The sequence below is a fragment of the Cricetulus griseus genome, chromosome 8, assembly GCF_003668045.3.
Source record: "Cricetulus griseus strain 17A/GY chromosome 8, alternate assembly CriGri-PICRH-1.0, whole genome shotgun sequence".
NCBI classification, from domain to species: domain Eukaryota; kingdom Metazoa; phylum Chordata; class Mammalia; order Rodentia; family Cricetidae; genus Cricetulus; species Cricetulus griseus.
The window spans coordinates 29,386,835-29,405,748 of NC_048601.1; the positions used below are offsets into that span (position 1 = coordinate 29,386,835).

The window sequence follows — 18,914 nt, forward strand, 5'->3', positions numbered from 1 at the left end:
AGTACTAAGAAATATATTTTATATGAATGTGATAAATGACATTTTTTTAAATAGGCAAAACCTAAATAGCATTAAAAGCATTATTGGCATGCTTTCCAAGACTATCTTGATGATAATGACCTCAAAGTCAATGATTTCTTCATAAAGATGAAATAAGTTTGCTGCAACTTGATTGCATCAACTAAAATAAAGCTCTTGGCTTAAAAACTTGCTTGTATGTTTTATGAGGTTTGAAATAAAAAGAAAATTGATGGACTTAAACCAGCAAATTATTTTGCAATCAATGACTGCAGTTGTACACTGCTACAAAGCAGATGTGGTCAAATGTTGAGGGAAGTTGGACCAAATTCCCTTCCTGTCCAGTGCTGTTGATAGCTCTATTCATAATGTACTCTTGCTTTTAAAGGAACTGGCCCATAATGACAACTAAAGCTTTTACTGCTTTCAAAGGGTAGAGTGTCAACCAATTGATCATTGACAAGAGCTTGGTGGTTCCCACTGTGAGACACAAACATCTTCATTATGGGACACAAATTTAATCTCTACAGATATATTAGAGTCCACATAGATGAACACCAAGTTCAAAGATTATCTTCTTACCAGATCAGTTTTTTGAGAGATGAAAGCAAAAGAAAACAAAGATTGGAGCTGTAGCTCATAGCTCAGTGGTGAAGTGCATACTTAGTATGTACAAGGCCCTGGTTCTGAACTCCTGCATGAGAGAAAGAAAAGAGGAAGAAGGAAGGAAGGAAGGAAGGAGGGAGACAGGGATGGAGGAAGGGAGGGAAAAATTGGATATCAAATGAAATAAAATTTCAGACTTCATTTGATAACTTTAGTATATATTAGTTCTTGAAGCCATAGGATTTTTTTAAAAGAATTGACTAATAAGACTTGACAAACATAACACTATTAAGTTACAGCTAAAATTAGTTTTGTGGGCAAGTCAACTGATCTGAACCAAATGGTAATGAAAAACTTGTTTTTAGCAGGCACAAATCTTCTATGATTATGATGAGTGAGTGCTACAGCTCATGAACACATGGGTCTTCTCTACTATGTTTCTGAAGCCAACAAAGTCATTTTTTCTTAATGTTGGGGATGGAACCCCAGGATTTCATATGTACTATACAAATGCTCCTTCACATGGCTACACCCTGTAAGTTTGAATTTAATTCCCACTTGTGATGTGGCAATTAAAAGTACTTGTGACTTTCTTCTACAAGTCTGTGCATTTTCTGAAGTCAAGGATAGTGCTGTACTCATCTTTGCATGGTAAAGAACAACAAGAAAATACATGGGCCCAAATTCTGATATGCTACTTAATTCTAATATTCTCAGAGACACTCAGTATTTTTTTTAAAAGTGGGCAGAAATGACCAATGCATATTAGTATAATTTAGCTTTTAAACTGTTTTTTAAAAAGACTTCAAAGCATAATAAAAACCATGATTGTCATTACATTTGTGTTAAACCATTACAGTTTTCCATAGATCCTTTCCCCAAGTTTAAGTCTTTTCTCCAGTTGATACAGGTGCCCAGCCAAACAAAGAAGGGCTCTATTTGAAAGCTGACAGTTGCTGGCCTACGCTCTCATCAGGGTGATTTTGAAGACCTGCCTTTTAGTAGAAAAATTGTACTTGTTTCCATCAGTTGTCCTAGTGCCTACTGACCTGGACCTAGCATTGGCCATGAGGGTGACAAAGTGTATACATGGTTCTCAGTGTACACTTACCATTGTGAGACATCCCCACAGCGAGGCACTTCTGAAACCGACAGTACTGACATTTATTTCTACTTTTTTTGTGGATCCGGCAGTTAAGGTCACACCTATCATAAATAAGCTTCAATCGGATAGTTCTTCGGAAAAAACCCTGCAAAGGGATATGGGAAATAAATAATTCTTAAGTCTATATGACACATGGAAGTAGCCACCTGTTGATAAAGACACACTCACTGACTTGGATGTCGGAAAAAGTGGATTTAGACTGGGAAGATAGCTCAATCAGGAAAGTGCTTGCATTGCAAGATTGAGGGTCTTAGTTCAATCCCCAGGACCTTTTGTAAAGATGCTGGGTATCATGTGGCGTGGAGACCAGAGGAACTCTAGGGCTCATTGACCAGCCAGTTTAGTCTAATTAGTGAGACAATGGGAGACCCTGTCTCAAATACAGTTGACAGTATTCATAAGGATGATACCTAAGGTTGTCCTCCATCACTCATGTGTATGCACAAACATATGTACTTGTACTCTATAAATATGCACACCTATGCACATACATGAACCTATGCATATATTCAGAAAACCAAAGGTGGGTTTGTGACACAGTTCTACCATGGGGTCCTGAATAAGCGGCTCTATGTGGCTTACTGGTCCTTGCAGTAAACCAAAGAACAGGAGGATTCTCTAGGGTCCCTTTTCACCTCTTAGACACTGACTGAGCACATCCCAGTGATGTCATGCAGTGTACCTTGGCTCCACATTTAGTTTTCAGCATGCTTTAAGAAGTGCTCTGGCTTTAATGTAATGCATATAAAACACCATGTAATCAGTCCAGTCTCTCAGCAAATCATTCCAGCAGCGTGCCCCAGCCTTCATAATTGTGCTAAGCAGCTTGGCAAAGTTATAGTCATTTCCTTCTGAAGTAAGATCAGGGCCAATAAAAGTCCACATGTGGATAACTTTTTGGAATTCTCCATGTTGCAATTTCCTGCAGAATTTGTTTTATTTTATTTTTTTATGTAGTTGAAAGAATCCCCCACCATTGTAGCTTGCAAGCAGAAAGAGATAGCAGGAAATAATACGAGAAGCAATTGGGAAATCCTCAGAAAATCTGCTACTTCAAAATGCAAATATATCCTTCTGGGGCTGACAGAGTGCTCATCTGAATTAACTACACATTGTGGATGGAACTGCAAAAAATTTCATTGGAGATGTCTTGTAGCTCTAGTGTGTGTGTGTCCATAGCTTTCTTTCATTTCTTATTGTGTTCATCTTCATGAAAATAATTTCTCTCAAATTCATCTGGTCCTGCTAGGTATAGACAATTTGGAACTGGGTCAGCAAGATGGTTTAAGTAGGCAAAATTACCATGTAAAGCTAACAACTCAAGCTTGATCCCTGGAGCCCATGTTGGAAGAAGCGTGTGGACTCTTGGAGGTTGTCCTCTGACCTCTATGTGAGCATTGTGGCACATGTGCATGTTCATTCTCAAGCATCATGTACAGACAACATGAACAAAAATAAATTTAATTAAAAAACAAAACCCCACTGAATTAATATTGGCTCTCTTTTGGCACAGATTTTAACTTTCTCCAGAATCCACCTCCCTAGGGCTTTTGTGTATGTTACCAGTGAGCTACCCCTTGACTTTAGCATTACATCTTGAACACTAAACAAATAGGCACGTTCTACTGCTTGCTCGACATCCTTACTGGAAAGTTCAATAGCTCTTTAACCCAGTGTCCACAAATGAAGTCCTGCCTGTCCCTATAAGCTCCTTTACTTGTGGCTTTCCCAAATCAGCCGAGGCAGCCCCATGCTCTGTTTCTCAAGCCAAAATTCATGAAGTCATCTTGACTTTTTTTCTTCTTCTTGAAGTTACTTGATCTCTTTCTTTCCCCCAAGTGTCTAGCTCTTTCTCTAAATACATAGTATTTCATTATCTGAAATACTTGGGAGCATAAGTACTTTAGATTTTAGATTAAAAATAATTCTCTAAAATAGTTGCACATACAAAGTAAGTTATCTTGGTCTTAGGGGAACATATGGAGTCGAGTGTGTAAATGTTAAATCTGTGTTCTTCCTCATCATCTCCTGTGCTGGGACTCCAACGCAGGGCCCCGTGCATGCTAGGAAAGCACTCTGCCACTGATCCACAGCCCCCTCTTTCTGAAAAAAGGGGCTCACTATGTGTATTCTTGCCCTAATCCGCAAGTGCTGTGATTGCAAGGCAGGTGCCACTATGATCAGTTCATATACAGTGTATATACAGAACCTGAAGGTGGTGATAGGGATCAGTCCAAGGCATTGTACAAGCTCGGCAAGCTATCTCTGAGCTACCGAGCCTTTGGATTTTTAAAGATAGTAGTCTCATTATTTAGCCCAGGCTGACCTTGAACTTGGGTTTCTACAGCTTTGCCCTTCAACATTCTGGAGTTTTAGATGTGTGTCTCCATGAGTAGCTTAAAAATCCCCCTATATAGTATTTTTTAGTGAACCCATATTTTGACTGCAGCCTGCTCAATGAAGTCAGCCATGGAATTTTCCACATGACACTGTTGGCACTGAAAAATTTGGGGGCCTTGTGGATTTTGTATTCTAGGATTGGGAGTACTCAATGTGTGTGTGTGTGTGTGTGTGTGTGTGTGTGTGTGTGTGTGTGTGTGTGTGTGTGTATCTCTACTTCCTTCATTACAAATTTTGGTAACATCTTCCCTTCTCAATCAGCCTCATTACTGAATTGATGTTGTCCTGTCCATATGTCCCCACATCTGGAACTCAGTCTCCTTATCTTTTATTTTGTTTTGTTTCTAGTAGTACTTGTGATTTTCTAACATATCACAGAAATCACCTACCTAAGAGATTAAATGCTTAACATTCATGCCTAAGTGTTTCTTCTCTGCCCCTTCCGCACTCCCCACTTAAAATTGTGAGTTCCATAGGGGCAGAGTTGTCTCTTTACCACTGGACATAGTCAGAGCCTATGACATACTTCATTAAAATCTAATGTGTGATTTTATTTCCTTTTGATCATTCTCTGAGTTTGCTACAATTTATTAATCTGCTCACATGGCGACAGCTGTTTGAATTACCAATGTTTGCTATTACAAGTGCACTTCTATAAGCATTACCATAGAATTTTACTTAGTTATCGAGGTAAGGTCTTGCTATGTAGCTAAAGCTAGCTCAAACTTCCAACAAGCCTCCTACCTCAGCTATCTGAGTGCTAGAATTACAGGCATGTGTCATCATGCTCAGCTCATTGTACACAATTTATTTACATGTACGCTATGCAAGGGTTATCTTTTGCTAGAATTTCTATATTATATGCTATGCAAATGATGCATTTTATAAGATAATGCAAGATTATTTTCCAAAAATGGCCATATTTTATAGCCCTCTTAACTGTTATGAAAATTTGTATATCTCATTACTACTTGGTGTAGTCAGACTTCCTCATACTTGCTGCCCTCTTCAAACCTTCCCTTGCACCTGTGACTATAGGTCCATGACACCATGCCCACTTGTCAGATTTCATTGAGAATCTATTACAAATAAAATGTAAGTGTGATATCAACATATATTTCCCTGGCTTTTCATTTTCAAGTTTGTAATGTAGTATCTTGTCTAAAATTGAACATTAGGCTTTTTAATATATTCTAGATGCGTATTTGATGTTTGTCACATGTGTTGGTAAGTATCTTCTTTCTCTATGGCTTTATGCTGAAATGCATTTTTTCAGTGATTTGCAAAAACCTGTAAACATTTCATTTAACTTCTGTTCTTGAGAGATGACAGGCACACCCCCTAACACCTTGAATCCTGTTGTGTTTGTGTATTCATCGTTGCTGTGGGAAGTATCTTGTGAACTAATGTTGGTGGTGATCTTTCTATCTCACTGGTTGCTTTTACATATTCTCTTTCTCCTTAGCACTCTGTAGGTTTACTACAGTGTATGTAGGTATAGATTTATTTTTTCCCTTTTTAAAAAATTTAAATTAGAAACAAGCTTGTTTTACATGTCAATCCCAGTTCCCTCTCCTTCCCCTCCTCCCCTGACTCACATCTACCTTCTATCCCATCTCCTTTTTGCTCCCCAGGGAGGGTTAGGCCTTCCATCGGGGAATCTTCAAAGTCTGTCATATCATTTGGAGCATTGCCTAGGTCCTTCCCTGTGTGTCTAGGCTTGAGAGAGTATCCCTCTATGTGAAGTGGGCTCCCAAAGTCCATTTGTGTACTAGGGATAAATACTGATCCACTACCAGAGGCCCCATAGATTAACCAGACCTCCAAACTGACATCCACGTTCAAGGGGTCTGGATCAGTCCTATGCTGGTTTCCCAGCTATCAGTCTGGGGTCCATGAGATCCCCCTTGCTCAGGTCAGATGTTTCTTTGGGTTTCTCCAGCCTGGTTTTGACCCCTTTGCTCATCACTCCTCCCTCTCTGCAACTGGATTCCAGTAGTTCAGCTTAGTGTTTAGCTGTGGGTGTCTACTTCTGCTTCCACCAGCTACTGGATGAAGGCTCATGTTTGTCTTTTTGTGACAAACACTGCTATGAACATAGTTGAACAGATGTCTTTGTTGTATGAATGTGTATCTTTTGGGTATATGATAGGCATAAATTTTCATTTTCTTATTTTCTTGGTTATGTTTTCTGAATCTAGTTTTCCCTTGCTCATCAGTCTGGGGATTCCAATTAGACAAATGTTATTCCTTGTGCTAACTTTTGTGCTTCTGAACTTTCCTTTTGTGCTTTCCATGTTCTTGTCCCTATTTATTTACTAATATCAATTGTATATGTAAAAAAAACAACAATCAAACAGGCCACATAAAAACCAAATTATACTGATGAAAGTAAAAACAAATATTTCTCACCAAAGTTTACTAGTGAGGACTTTTCTGAATTTACTCTGATATTGAGTAGTACAAAAATACCTTTTTAACCCTCAACAACACTACCAACCAGCTCTGAGAACTAAATGAGCCTTCAAAATATAGCCAACCCCAGGATAAACACTACTATCCTTATTCTTAGCAATTTGGATGTTATCTTTCCCTCTGTGTCCAGGGGTCTGTTTGGCTGGGCCCTTGCTTTGGTCCCATCCCCCATTTAAAACAAGTCTTACAAATCTGCTCTTTATCCTATATCAGGCCATCCCAATACCTGCTTTTGGGAGATGGATAGATGGTGTCAATAGTAGCTTTTCTTTTTTCTTCTTTCTTTTCTTTCTTTTTCTGATAGATGCCATTCAAAATGATTACTTTTGTATGTGTTTTCTGATGTTTTATTTTGAAGTTATCTTTTGAACATAAACTATGAAAATATTATAGTCTAAATTGGGAATTCTTTCCTTCAAAGAGAAATTGAAGATGCTTTTTCTGGTAGTCAGGCACCACTGACTTACAATATTGTAATATCTTTGAGAATCCTGACTCCATCTGAAAGCCCCAAACTCAGCTCTTCTCACTTGTTGGATCCGAGCATGGCAGCACAGCACCTTCCCAGCTCTGCGAGCATCTCCCCAGGAAAGCCCTGCTAAGGACTCTGTTGTCGAATTGTTTTGTCTTTGATGTTGTTTTTGGAATTTCTGTTACTCCTTGTGATATCAGCAGTATCCCAAAGAGTATGTTACATGTAGACTCTGAGGTAATAGAAACCTCTTACTTCTTACAGGGTGGGTCCCAAGGACTGTGGCTGTGCCAATGCTATGATTAGCAGCAAGTTAATGTGTAAAGCCACTTTTCCTGATCCATACTAATGAGGAGTTTTGATTGCCATAATAATAAAAAACTCAGCTTGATTCATATGATACATATCAAAAGTGAATCATATGGAGATGATTTGGAGTACTTCAACACTAAAGAATAATCTTCCTGGATATCATTTATGCATTTTAGGCAGATACAATTTTTTTTTGTTTTTGAGACAAGGTCTCATTATGTATCCCTGGCTGTACTGTAGACCAGGGTAACCTTGCACTCATAGAGATGTGCCTGACTCTGCCTCCTGAGTGCTGGGACTAATGGCTTGCACCATCATACCAACCCTGTATACAAATTCTTAATCTGAATATATACAGAATATATATCTAAGAACTTGCTTTTACTGTATTCCTTTTTTTTTTTTTTTTGGTTTTTCGAGACAGGGTTTCTCTGTGGCTTTGGAGGCTGTCCTGGAACTAGCTCTTGTAGACCAGGCTGGTCTATGAACTCACAGAGATCCGTGTGCCTCCCGAGTGCTGGGATTAAAGGCGTGCGCCACCAACGCCCAGCTTTTCTGTATTCCTTTTTAAATTAATGATAAGTAATTGTCTTTATCTCATTTAACTCTTTCAAAAACAAGAGGAAGATATAAGAATATCACTGAGTATTTTTCTGCAAATTTATTTACTGACCTGAAGAAAGAAGCTGGTTTTTCCAATGCTTCTTCATATCACTTATAAGTAAACACTCCAATATTATTCTTTAGTATTTTAAGGTCTATAAAACAATATGTATTTTCAGTAGGCATTTTTATTTTTCTTATTGTTTTCCAGTTAACTCTTTGGCTTACCATGCAGTGAAAGTGTGATGAAGTTTGTAGGTTACTGTTTCAGAAGCTGCTCTTGTATATACATTGATTCCTAGTCTTTGCCTGTGAGAAAATGACTCTGGCTTTTGTTTATGTCTTGTTTTTAAATATTTTCCCAGATTTCTTTTAAGTGTTTTATTTAACTATTATTATTATTACTATTATTATTATTATTATTATTATTATTATTATTATTACAGGGGAAAGGGTACCTACATGCCATGATTTGTGTATGTGGAGGTCAGATAACTACTCTGTGGAACTGATTTTCTCCTTCCACCTTTAAGTATGTTCTGGGTATCTAACTCAGGTGATCAAGTTTGTTCAGCAAGTACCTTTACCTGCTAAGCCATGTTAATGCCCTAATTATTTGACTATTTTTTCCCTTTGTTTTTATTTGTGTGTATGGGTGTTTTTCTTACACCCTGTGCATGCAGTTCCCACAGAAGTCAGAAGAGGGAGTCAGATTATTGGGATTGGAGTTATAGATTGCCATGGGGTGCTAGGAATTGAACACTAGTCCTCGGGAAGAACAGTCAGTGCTCTTAACCCCAGCTCCACAGTTCTTCTGTTTTTAACAAAACTTCATGTACAACAAGCTGAATCCTTAGGATGTTATTGATTTTACCAGGAGATTAAAAGTTCTGTGCTGGGATTGCATGCAGCCTTCTCATGAAGTCCTCCAACCATAAGAGGTGAGTTATTGAACTGCCCTGGGCAGACAGGAATACAGTCAAACCATTTACACAAGACAGGGCACAATATAGAAGTAGGGTTTGCTGTGCTATAGTGCAGATTGTATTTACTCAGAGCTTTAGGTAAGTCTTGGTTATAAACGATCTTTCAGAAGAGATTACAAAGTATGATTGCTCTGGTTTGAGTGTATCTCCCAAGGTTCAAGTATTAAGTTTTAATCTTTATTCGAAGTGGAAGAGGGTGGAACTTAATCTGACTCTTAGAAGCTGGGGGTGGGGCCTTTGGACAGTGATTAAGATTAGATAAGGCCCTTAGGGTGGAGTCTGTGATTGAATACTGGTTACTTTATAAAAGGAAGAGAGACTAAAACACACACACACACACACACACACACACACACACACACACACACACACACACACCCCACTTCCTGTCTCTCACTGTGTAAAGTCCTACACTACTTCAGAATTTTGTAACAAGAAAGTAATCACCAGTTGTGGACTCTCAACCTGAGGTCAGAACCACAGACTAAAATTTTTTTAAGTATGAAGCCTCAGGTATTTCATTTTACAAATGAAGAAAGAACTAAAATAATAATGACACTTAAGCAAAACAAAACCATGTGTATTTGCAAGCAGTGGATTATAGTTTTTTTGAGCTCTAAGCCATGTGTAACTTCTCAGAAGGAAGATGCTTTATTTTGTGTAAGTCTGTAATAGCAACACACCAAGAACCTGTCATTCTTACGCTTTTATCAGCTCCAATCATTTGCTCAGTTCTGTTTGAATTTTGGCAGGGATCACACATATGAGCTGCCCACTGGCATCCTAACTGTGTTTGAGAAGATTCCACAATAGTTATCTTATACAATATTCCTTCTGATCCATAAATGAGTTCACAAGCTTTATGGTCAACTGAATTTTAATTATGGGAATACCCCATACCTGATGGAAATGGCAAATATTAAATTGCCAAGGTGCATTTTAAGCTATGTACAGATGAGACAAAACATTTGCTGATTTCATTCTCCTTAGTTCTCACAGGCACTGGTGATAAGCTGGGAAGACAACTTTGTCACTAACAGCCATTGACTTAATGTATTGGGAATGAGGCAGCAGTTTGGGGCTTAAGTTGTGTTTCTTCAGGCCCCATGTCCTTATAATAAGTGGCACTAAACTTTTGAGCCCCAGGACTCCTTTACTATTAAACTATTGTGATGACTTTAAAGAGCTTTTATTTACGTAGGCTTCATTTACAGGTATTTGTTTGACAAGAAATTAAAACAGAGAACAACTTATTTTTGAGGCAGATTCTGTGTTTTCCAAAGTGGTCTCAAACTTCTGGTCTCAAATGACCCTCCTTCCTCAGCCTCTTCAGCAACTGGGGTTATGAATGTCCACGTTACAGTAATGTGGCGGTTTGAATAAGAATGGCCCCCACAGGCTCATATGTTTGGATGCTTAGTCACCAGGGAGTGGAATTATTGGATAGGATTAAAAGGATTAGGAGTAGCCTTGTTGGAGATTCTAGGGGTGGGTTTCGAGGTTTCAAAAGCCCATACCCAATCCAGTCTTGCTCTCTCTGCCTATGGATCAGGACGTAGCTCTTAGCTACTGCTGGAACATCTGCCTGCATGCCACCATGTTCCTTGTTATAATAATGAACTACACCTCTGAAACTGTAAGCAAGCCCTCATTTAAATGAGGTCATGGTAGCTCTTCACAGCAATAGAACAGTGACCAGTACAAGTACCAGCATCCAACAGAGGAATCACCTGCAAGGACACATGAGCAAACATTCCACTAGCTACCAGTGTTGTCATCACTCCCACTCATGTAGTTTCTATAACATTTCAATTATACTTGTGGGAGAATGAGAGTGGGAAGGTGAATAAACAGTGTTAATACCATGGGATAATTTCAAACCCATGGCTGCCTTGAAGAGTCTCATGGACTCTTGAGGCCCTGTGTTAATTTTGAGAACTTTGACATGAAGAAGCCAATCATATTGTTTCATAGCATTTTTACATTTCTGTTATTAATTTAAGTGCTCCCCCACTTTGCTTGACGAGTTTATTTCCTCTAGCTTGTCTTCAGCGTCTGAGATTCTGTCTTCCATCTCTTGTATTCTATTGGTTATGCTTGCATCTGTGGTTCCTGATTGTTTAAGCTTTTCCACTTCCAGCATTCCATCAGTTTGTGTTTTCTTTATTGTCTCTAATTCAGTTTTCAGGTCCTGAACTGTTTCCTTCCGCTGTTTAATTGTATTTTCTTGGCTTTTTTGGCTTTCCTTGATTTCTTGCATCTTTTGGTTTGCTCCCCCCCACACCAATGAGTCCCATCATGCCATCATTATACATATGCACCACTACACTTTTTCCCCAGTAATGTTTTTTCATCTTTAGAATGTACAGGTCTCCTGCTAGGGGTGGTGTCACAGGCCTGCAATCCCAGCAAGGTGGGCAGAGGCAGGAAGATGGTGAGTTTGAAGTCTGTCTCTTCCATTTTTGTCTAGGAATTCCATCTCCTACATTTTAGGAGGCTTGCAAATTATTACAGTTAAGTTTAATATTCCTAGATTTCTTGTATTGTTTTTGCATGGTTGGTTTTGTCTACGGCAGGAAATGACTCACTTGCATTTTGACGGTTTTATTATTTACTCTCCATCTATGCCTTCCACTATGTTTTTCTTGTCTGCTTGTTTTGTTTGGCATTTCAGGGAATGGAACTCAGCCTTGTGCATGCTAGGCAGGTGCCGTGTCACTAAACTACACCTCTGGTCCCCCTTCTACCCACTCCTGATCACTACATGAAGGCTTTGGATTTTGTTTGCTTTAGTGTCGGAGTTTCAGTGTCTTCAGGGCATACCTTTTATGACTATCACCAAATACTGAAAATGTGTCTGCCTTTCAATTCTCAGCTATCCTCACCAAAGTTAACTCCTATGAATATGTGACTAGAACTAGGGTGGAATTACTTGCTTGTAGGTTCCAATTTTCTAGGCACTTTACCAACATAGAGGAAATAAATAACTATGAAGTCTGAGCAGACAGTTCATACTCATTAGTATATATGACCAGCATGACTCAAACTGAGTGGTTTCTTCAGATAAATGTGGCTCAGAATTTAGCAACTCAAAAAAAAAATGTGTAACCCTTACTCATTAAATACAATGGCGTGTCTTATTACACACAGGGATCTTGGTTTATTGGTTGTGCATAATGATTTGATTTCATAGCTATTTTAATCAGAGTGATTTCTTTTTGTTGTTTCTGTTTTTTGAAACAAGGCCTCTTGCCTGTCCTCTGCCTTGTGTGAGTGGGGATCATAGGCATGTGCCGTCACGCCAGGCTCATGAATGGGCTTTAGTGTTTTAAATGAGAGCATCTCTTGCCAGGAGTGTTTCAAGGACTCATTTTGAAATTCAAACCTTAGAGATGTGTAAGACCTTGGCTGCTAACCTAATCAAATCATTTTCTACATGAGGTGACTGAGGGCTAAAACGTTTATATGACTGGCAGGCTATGATGGAGAAAGTGGCAGAGGTGACTCTGGCTTGTATCTTTTGAACACATTAGATTGCTTTTGGACTGAAAAAAATAGAAATCACCTAGTTGAATTTCATTGTTTTACAGTTGAGAAAATGTTTGTAGAATGTGGTTAAATATTGGCAAAACACACACACACACACACACACACACACACACACACACACACACACACACACACACGTGCGCGCGCACGCGCGCGCGTACTATCTGCTGGGGGTAAGAATTTAATAAAAACTAGTTTCCCTTTTTGGCCTATTGTCCATCTGGAACCCAGAAGTACTAACACATGCCTGCCTGGTGTGTTTCGTCTTTATTACCCAGGAAAAGCTCAAGTGAAGCAGTACTTACTTCATTCATTTATGTTTTATTTTGTTTGGAGACCAGGCTGGCCTTGTACTCACAGAAATTCTCCTGCCTCTGCTGCTGAGTGCTAGTATTAAAGACATGCACTACCAAACCCCCAGTATTTATAAGGCAAGGCATTCTATGGGCACATGATAAATATTACTTTATCCCTGAGTATGTTAAGATTATTTTAAAACTATATAAAAACATGAATCTATTCATGTATTTTCCTTATAACTGGGGCAGCATATCACTAACTTCCTAAAGTACTCTTTCACAAAGGAAGTGCATAGTTATCTCTTTTCGCATATTGAACAGGCTTAGATTGACACGGGGCCAAGGAAACATAGTACTAGCTTAGGGCTTGGTAGGAACAAACCTTACTAATCCATAATTTTGCTTTTCCTAAGGGTGAAATCTACGATCTTGCACCTGCTCTACCATGGCAGCCCTCACTCTGGTGACCCCATGCCTTTGATTCACAATTTCTATAGCCACAATGTAGAAATACGTTCAATATTATAGCATTAGTCTATGGATCAAATGATACACAAATATAATCTGTCAAATCGTACGCGTATAAGAGATTACATAGCATGGCGAAAACCACCCTAGGGAAATCAGGGAACTTAGGTTCTGATGCTGGCTCACCACTCACTGTTTTTCTATGACATCTTGGACAAGTCCTTTAAAAAAAATTCTGCAAGATACACTTGGATGAGTGTCTCAAGAGTCATTTTGGAGAAGGGGAGGAGAGGCAGAATAACCCCACTTTTATCAGCTTTTCTTAGATTTTTCAAATATTATATTACTTGAAGAATGAGTTCTGCCAAAAAAATTACTATTTTATCTTAATTTTTTTTACAGTGAGTTTGCAACAGGAAATGGAATAGGTAAAATTTCAGAAAATTCTTGGATGATTTTTTTAAATTCTATTTTTACCTTGCATCCTTCGCAAGCATGAACTCCATAGTGGAAGCCTGATGCTTTGTCCCCACAGACTCGGCACTCAATGGCCATGAGAGAGTTGGAAGGCTCTTCATGAGGCCTGTTGTAGAGCTGGGCCTTTTCAGAATAATAAGGTGGGGATGCAGGTTCTACTTTGATCGCACCTGTGTATTGGGAAATTTGAGAAGATGGTTATCTCATGACAAACAATCCTAAAAAGGCACCGTGGCTTCCCATGGTGGCCTTCATATTTTCATGCCATAACGTTACTATCTTGGAGGAGAGGTGCTGGGGAGCATGAAAATGCACTGGTGCTCAGATAGGAAAAAGTAAGACTTTATCATCTCAGGCAAGTCCCAACACCCCAGAACCTCACCTGCACAAATAAATCCGGAAGGGAATTAAGATCGAGGGAATTAAGTCTGCCCCCTCTCTCCCACATACCCTACAGACACTGCTCAGGGTTTGAAGCCATGCAGCTTATTTGGCAAAAGGATGGGCTGCATCTGGCACTCATTCTGTTATTATGGGTTTCATTGAAATGTTGCACTTTAGAAGTAGTTTTAAACCTTCCTTGAAAAAGCAACAGAAGGAACATGGCTGAGAAGATGCCAAAATTGCAGCCTGAGGTGGCAGGTTATCAACAGAGTTGAGTCAAAAGGTGGTTTGTAAAGTGATCTGTGATAGAGAGCAGGAGAAACCTATTGCCTTTGCTGGTAGTTCAGGCCTAATGAATTTCCATATTTGGCCTTAACCCAGAACCACACAGATAAATACAACCACGTATACTATCTATCTAAAGAAAACAACTAGAAATTACAGGAAGTTCTTACTTATTATCAGGTAATGATTGCCAGTGACACAGGGGTGACTCTGGAAAACCAGCACATCAACCCACAAGATAAAAATCAAGGAAACAGCATCACAGAAATGATACTTTATCTTGAAAAGTTCAGTTCAGTTCTGTTTTTTTTTTAAAGTCTGATGTTTGATGGTAATTTACTTAATGGCATGATGATCTATCAATCAGCTACAGTGTTAAAAATGTAAATTTGTACAATGTAAATGTCACAAACTACAGATTAGAAAAAAATATAACTGTAAATAGTAACTTAGTGGTGACCAGTCATTTGGTCTACAACTATGATTTATTAACTAATAAGAAGCTGGAAGAATTCAAAGTTTACAGGATGGACTAAGCCTAAGATACAACTGGCAATGTAATCAGGCTAGACACGCTCCTAAGAAGGCATCAAGAAAGGAAGGAAAGGAGGGAGGGAAGGGAAGGAAAGGGGAAAAAAGGTTGGGAAGAGACATGTGCTGTCTTCATGTATCTCTTAGCCATTTGAAAAGTGAACATACTTTGGTATTCTTGGAGCTTCAGGTCATATTTATAATCAGCAACCATTGGGTCAGCTCTTGTGAATGGAATGTCTTCATAGTGTGGAGCAGAAATGCTGGAGAAATCAACTGTGGTAAAGGGCTTGATGTCAAAGGAATGGGAGTGGTCATCCATCATAGAGAGGTCCACAGAGCTGATTCCGAAGTTGGTGGGCCAGAATGGCATCTCTGTGTCAACCATGGTAATTTCTGAAATGGACAAAAGAACAGACTATGAGTCAAGTTCTGGAGGAGAAAGCAGTCCTCTAAGAATGCATAGAGAGGGAGCTGAGTTCACTCAGACTACCCAGGGAGGGAGGAGTGCATTATGTCTTCCTAGCACCATCCACATGGCTTTACAGTGAGAAGGAAGTTAGCCTTTACCTGAGTAAAGCAGACACCCACAGTGTGTAGCTACATGGAACAAATCCATCTAAATGTGAGCTCTGCTCACATTGTCCTTTACAGCAGGTCATCAGCTGGATCTGGTAATGGCTATTTCTCTTACTTCAAATTTCATCCACTTTTATTAGGATATAGCTGATAAAGTATTTAAATGATTACCATAGCGATGTTTTGATATAAGTATGCACTGTGAAATAATTGTCATCATCAATTTAATTAACATACCCATCACTTTGTAGAATTGTCATTGTCTCTGTGTTGAGAAAACATAAGATTTGCTTCCTTAGCAAATTTCAACTATATGATACAGTATTGCTAACTGTAGTCATCTTGTTGTCTATCAGTTCTCCAGGGCCTAATGGAAACTCTGTCCAGTCTTCCCATTTCCCTTATGCTCAATCCTCAGCAACCAGGAAGGATGTATGGTATTTGCTTTCCTGCTTCTGGCTTATTTCCCTTAGCATAATGTTTCTTTGGGTCATCTATATTGCTACAAAGGACAGAATTTTCCTTTTAAAAGGCCACACAATACTCCAGTATATGTATATGTGTGTGAATGTATATACATGTGTGTATATTTGGCATATGTGTGTATATACATACCACAGAGGGTTTTTTTGTTGTTTGCTTTTATTTGTTTATGTGTCTTAGATTCTTACATAGATTTCATCTTTTGGCTATAGCGAATAGTGACATAATGTATGCAGGAGCATAAAAATCTTGACATAGTGGTTTTAGTTCCCTGGTCATATGTCTAGCAGTGGGACTGCTGATCACATGGAAATTTTGATTTTTCTGAGATCTCCACATGTGTTCTATAATGTCTTCACAGTATATAGTATACATCTCCAAAAAGGTTTCTGTTATTCCACATAATTTCATCAATTTATGTACCAGTCATTCTAACAGGTATGGAACAGTATATATTATTGTAGCTTTGATTTGCATTTTCCCCAGGGATTAGTGATGTTGAATACTTTTTTCATATACCTGTTGACCATTTGTATGTTTTCTTTTTAGAAATAGCTATGATAGCCTTTGTGCATTGTCTTGGACTGAGATCTTTGGTGTTTTGTTACTGATTTGCAGTTTTCTTGTGTGTGTGTGTGTGTGTGTGTGTGTGTGTGTGTGTGTGTGTGTGTGTGTACACATACATGCATGCATGCATGCCCACTCACATATACGCTTGTGCATGTGGAGGTGTCATCCTCAGTAACACCTTTCACAACCTTTGAGATTGGGTCTCTTGTGGCCTGAAGTTCAGTTAGGCTAGAATGGCCAGTGTTAAGCACCAGAGATCTTTTTTCTCCACCTTCCCAGTGCCCGAATACAAGTGTGTACTTTTATGTCTGGTATTTTTATGTGGGTTCTGGGTATTGAACTCATGCTTATAAGCACTTTACTGGCTGAGTCATCCTTCTCCCAGACCTCTGTACTGGAGATTCTTCTCTCTCTCTTTCTCTCTTTCTCTCTCTCTGTCTCCCTCTCTCTCTCTCCCTCTCTCTCTCTTCTCTTCTTTTTTCTTTTCTACCCTTGCCTCCCAGGTGCTGGGATCAAAAATGTGTATCACTATGGCTGGATCTTTTAAAAAATATATTTTTATTTTATGTGTATGAGTGTTTGCCTACATGTATGTATGTGTACCATGTACATGCTCAGTGCCTGCAGAGGCCAGAAGATTGTGTCAGATCCCGTGGAACTGGAGTTACTGGAAATTATGAACTGCCATTTAGGTGCTGGGAACTGAATCAGGGACCTCTGGAAGAGAAGCAAATGTGCATTTTTTCTACCTATGATTTGCTACCAGAGTAAGTAAAACAAAGCTCTGACACATTTGTTTCCCAAGTACTAAATATGAATTGTGAGTCACTGGCCAATATAGACTGCAAGTCTTTATGCAATTGTAAGTCTGACTTGGTTACTTGAAATGAGATCACCATTCCAAGTGGTGCCTAGAAAAGTAATCACTACTCTAAATGCTCCAGAGCTGTGTAAATTCCAGATTGTTAACCTTGGTGACAAAGAAATGAACTCATACATTTTTATCTTGGCTATAGTCATATTAACACCATTTGACAAAGGTTTTACTCACAGTAGATGCTCATTAAATATTTATCTATTAAACATTAAATGACTTGCTGACTGGAGGAAGTAACTGTGAACTTTTAGCAGAGGGGACAGGGAAGGAGAGAAACAGAGTCACTGAGTACCTCCCATATACCAGACACATCTACCTTTTCTTCCATGAGTGCTGAAATATCTTCACTTTATAGATCACTGAGACAGGACTTGCCCTGCCAGGTTACATGACATGCCTGAGGTCCATGGGCTAGGTAAGTATGGGCAATTCAAACTGAAGGCTGACTCAGAAACTCTATCCTTTCAAATAATCTCTCGTTGATAAAAGTGTTCTGGAAGATGGACTCTTCCCATAGGGGAATCAGGGAACGGTTCTCTTGCTTTTTCCAGCATGCAGAGAACTAAGGCTTTGTTTTTTCTTCCACAAAGGCTGCATGGGATGAAGGGGTTCAGCTATGGTTTTCATGAGAAACCAAGTGCCTTGTAGATACAAATAAGGAGACTGGCTCTGTGAACGTGCTTTGTGGCTGCAAGAGGGCTCATTAGGCAACATTTGGGTTTCCATGCCAAATATCTGCATAATAAGTACCCAAACAACCTTCAGCTATCTGTGTTACAGTATAAACACTGCACACCAAAAAAGAGGAATGTGCATTGGTGATAACTTAGAGGACGTTCTGGTCTCAGTGACATTTGGAAAGAAGTCTTTGTTCCTAATTAGCAGGAGCACCCATCAAACTCTGTCATTTGCTTCAAAATTCATCTACATGGACCTAGCCCAAGTCACTTCATTTACTTTGACACTCTTCCTAGCTTGATTAATTTTCATTTCTCTATGTCCTTACCCTTTGATACTAGTTATTTTCATTTCAAAAGATGTCCTTTCTTGTTCAGATAGTAATATCCTTAAATTTGGATGTTTCTCATGTATCTATTGTGTCTGATTAAGTGAGTTAAAGGTACTGGGTATACCTCTATACAGACACTAAGAAGTGAAAATAAGGATGCAAAGATACCTAGGTTTCAGGAAAAACTGGTCATTCATCATTTTATTAGTTAACCTTTTTTTTTTTCTATTTGGGGATGGAACCCAAGGCTTTGCACATGCTAGGCAAATATTCTACCGTTTTCCTAGTGATCCCTCTGAGCACAGGCTTTACAAGTATGCACTATCAGGTCTGGCTTTACAGATTTTAAAAATACTTTTTAGGTTT

The 18,914-nt window shown here is 38.9% G+C and overlaps 1 protein-coding gene across 1 annotated transcript in view; it reads right to left on the bottom strand.

Annotated features, from left to right (window-relative positions):
• Pparg (peroxisome proliferator activated receptor gamma) overlaps positions 1-15,435 on the bottom strand; it is a gene marked incomplete at its 5' end in the record, with an annotated part of 52,385 nt that extends 36,950 nt beyond the window's left edge. Inside the window, 3 exon segments of the mRNA NM_001244281.1 lie at positions 1,736-1,874; positions 13,831-14,000; positions 15,199-15,435. Of these exon segments, the coding sequence (NP_001231210.1) occupies positions 1,736-1,874; positions 13,831-14,000; positions 15,199-15,418 (529 nt within the window).
• Between the last annotated feature and the right edge of the window lie 3,479 nt (positions 15,436-18,914).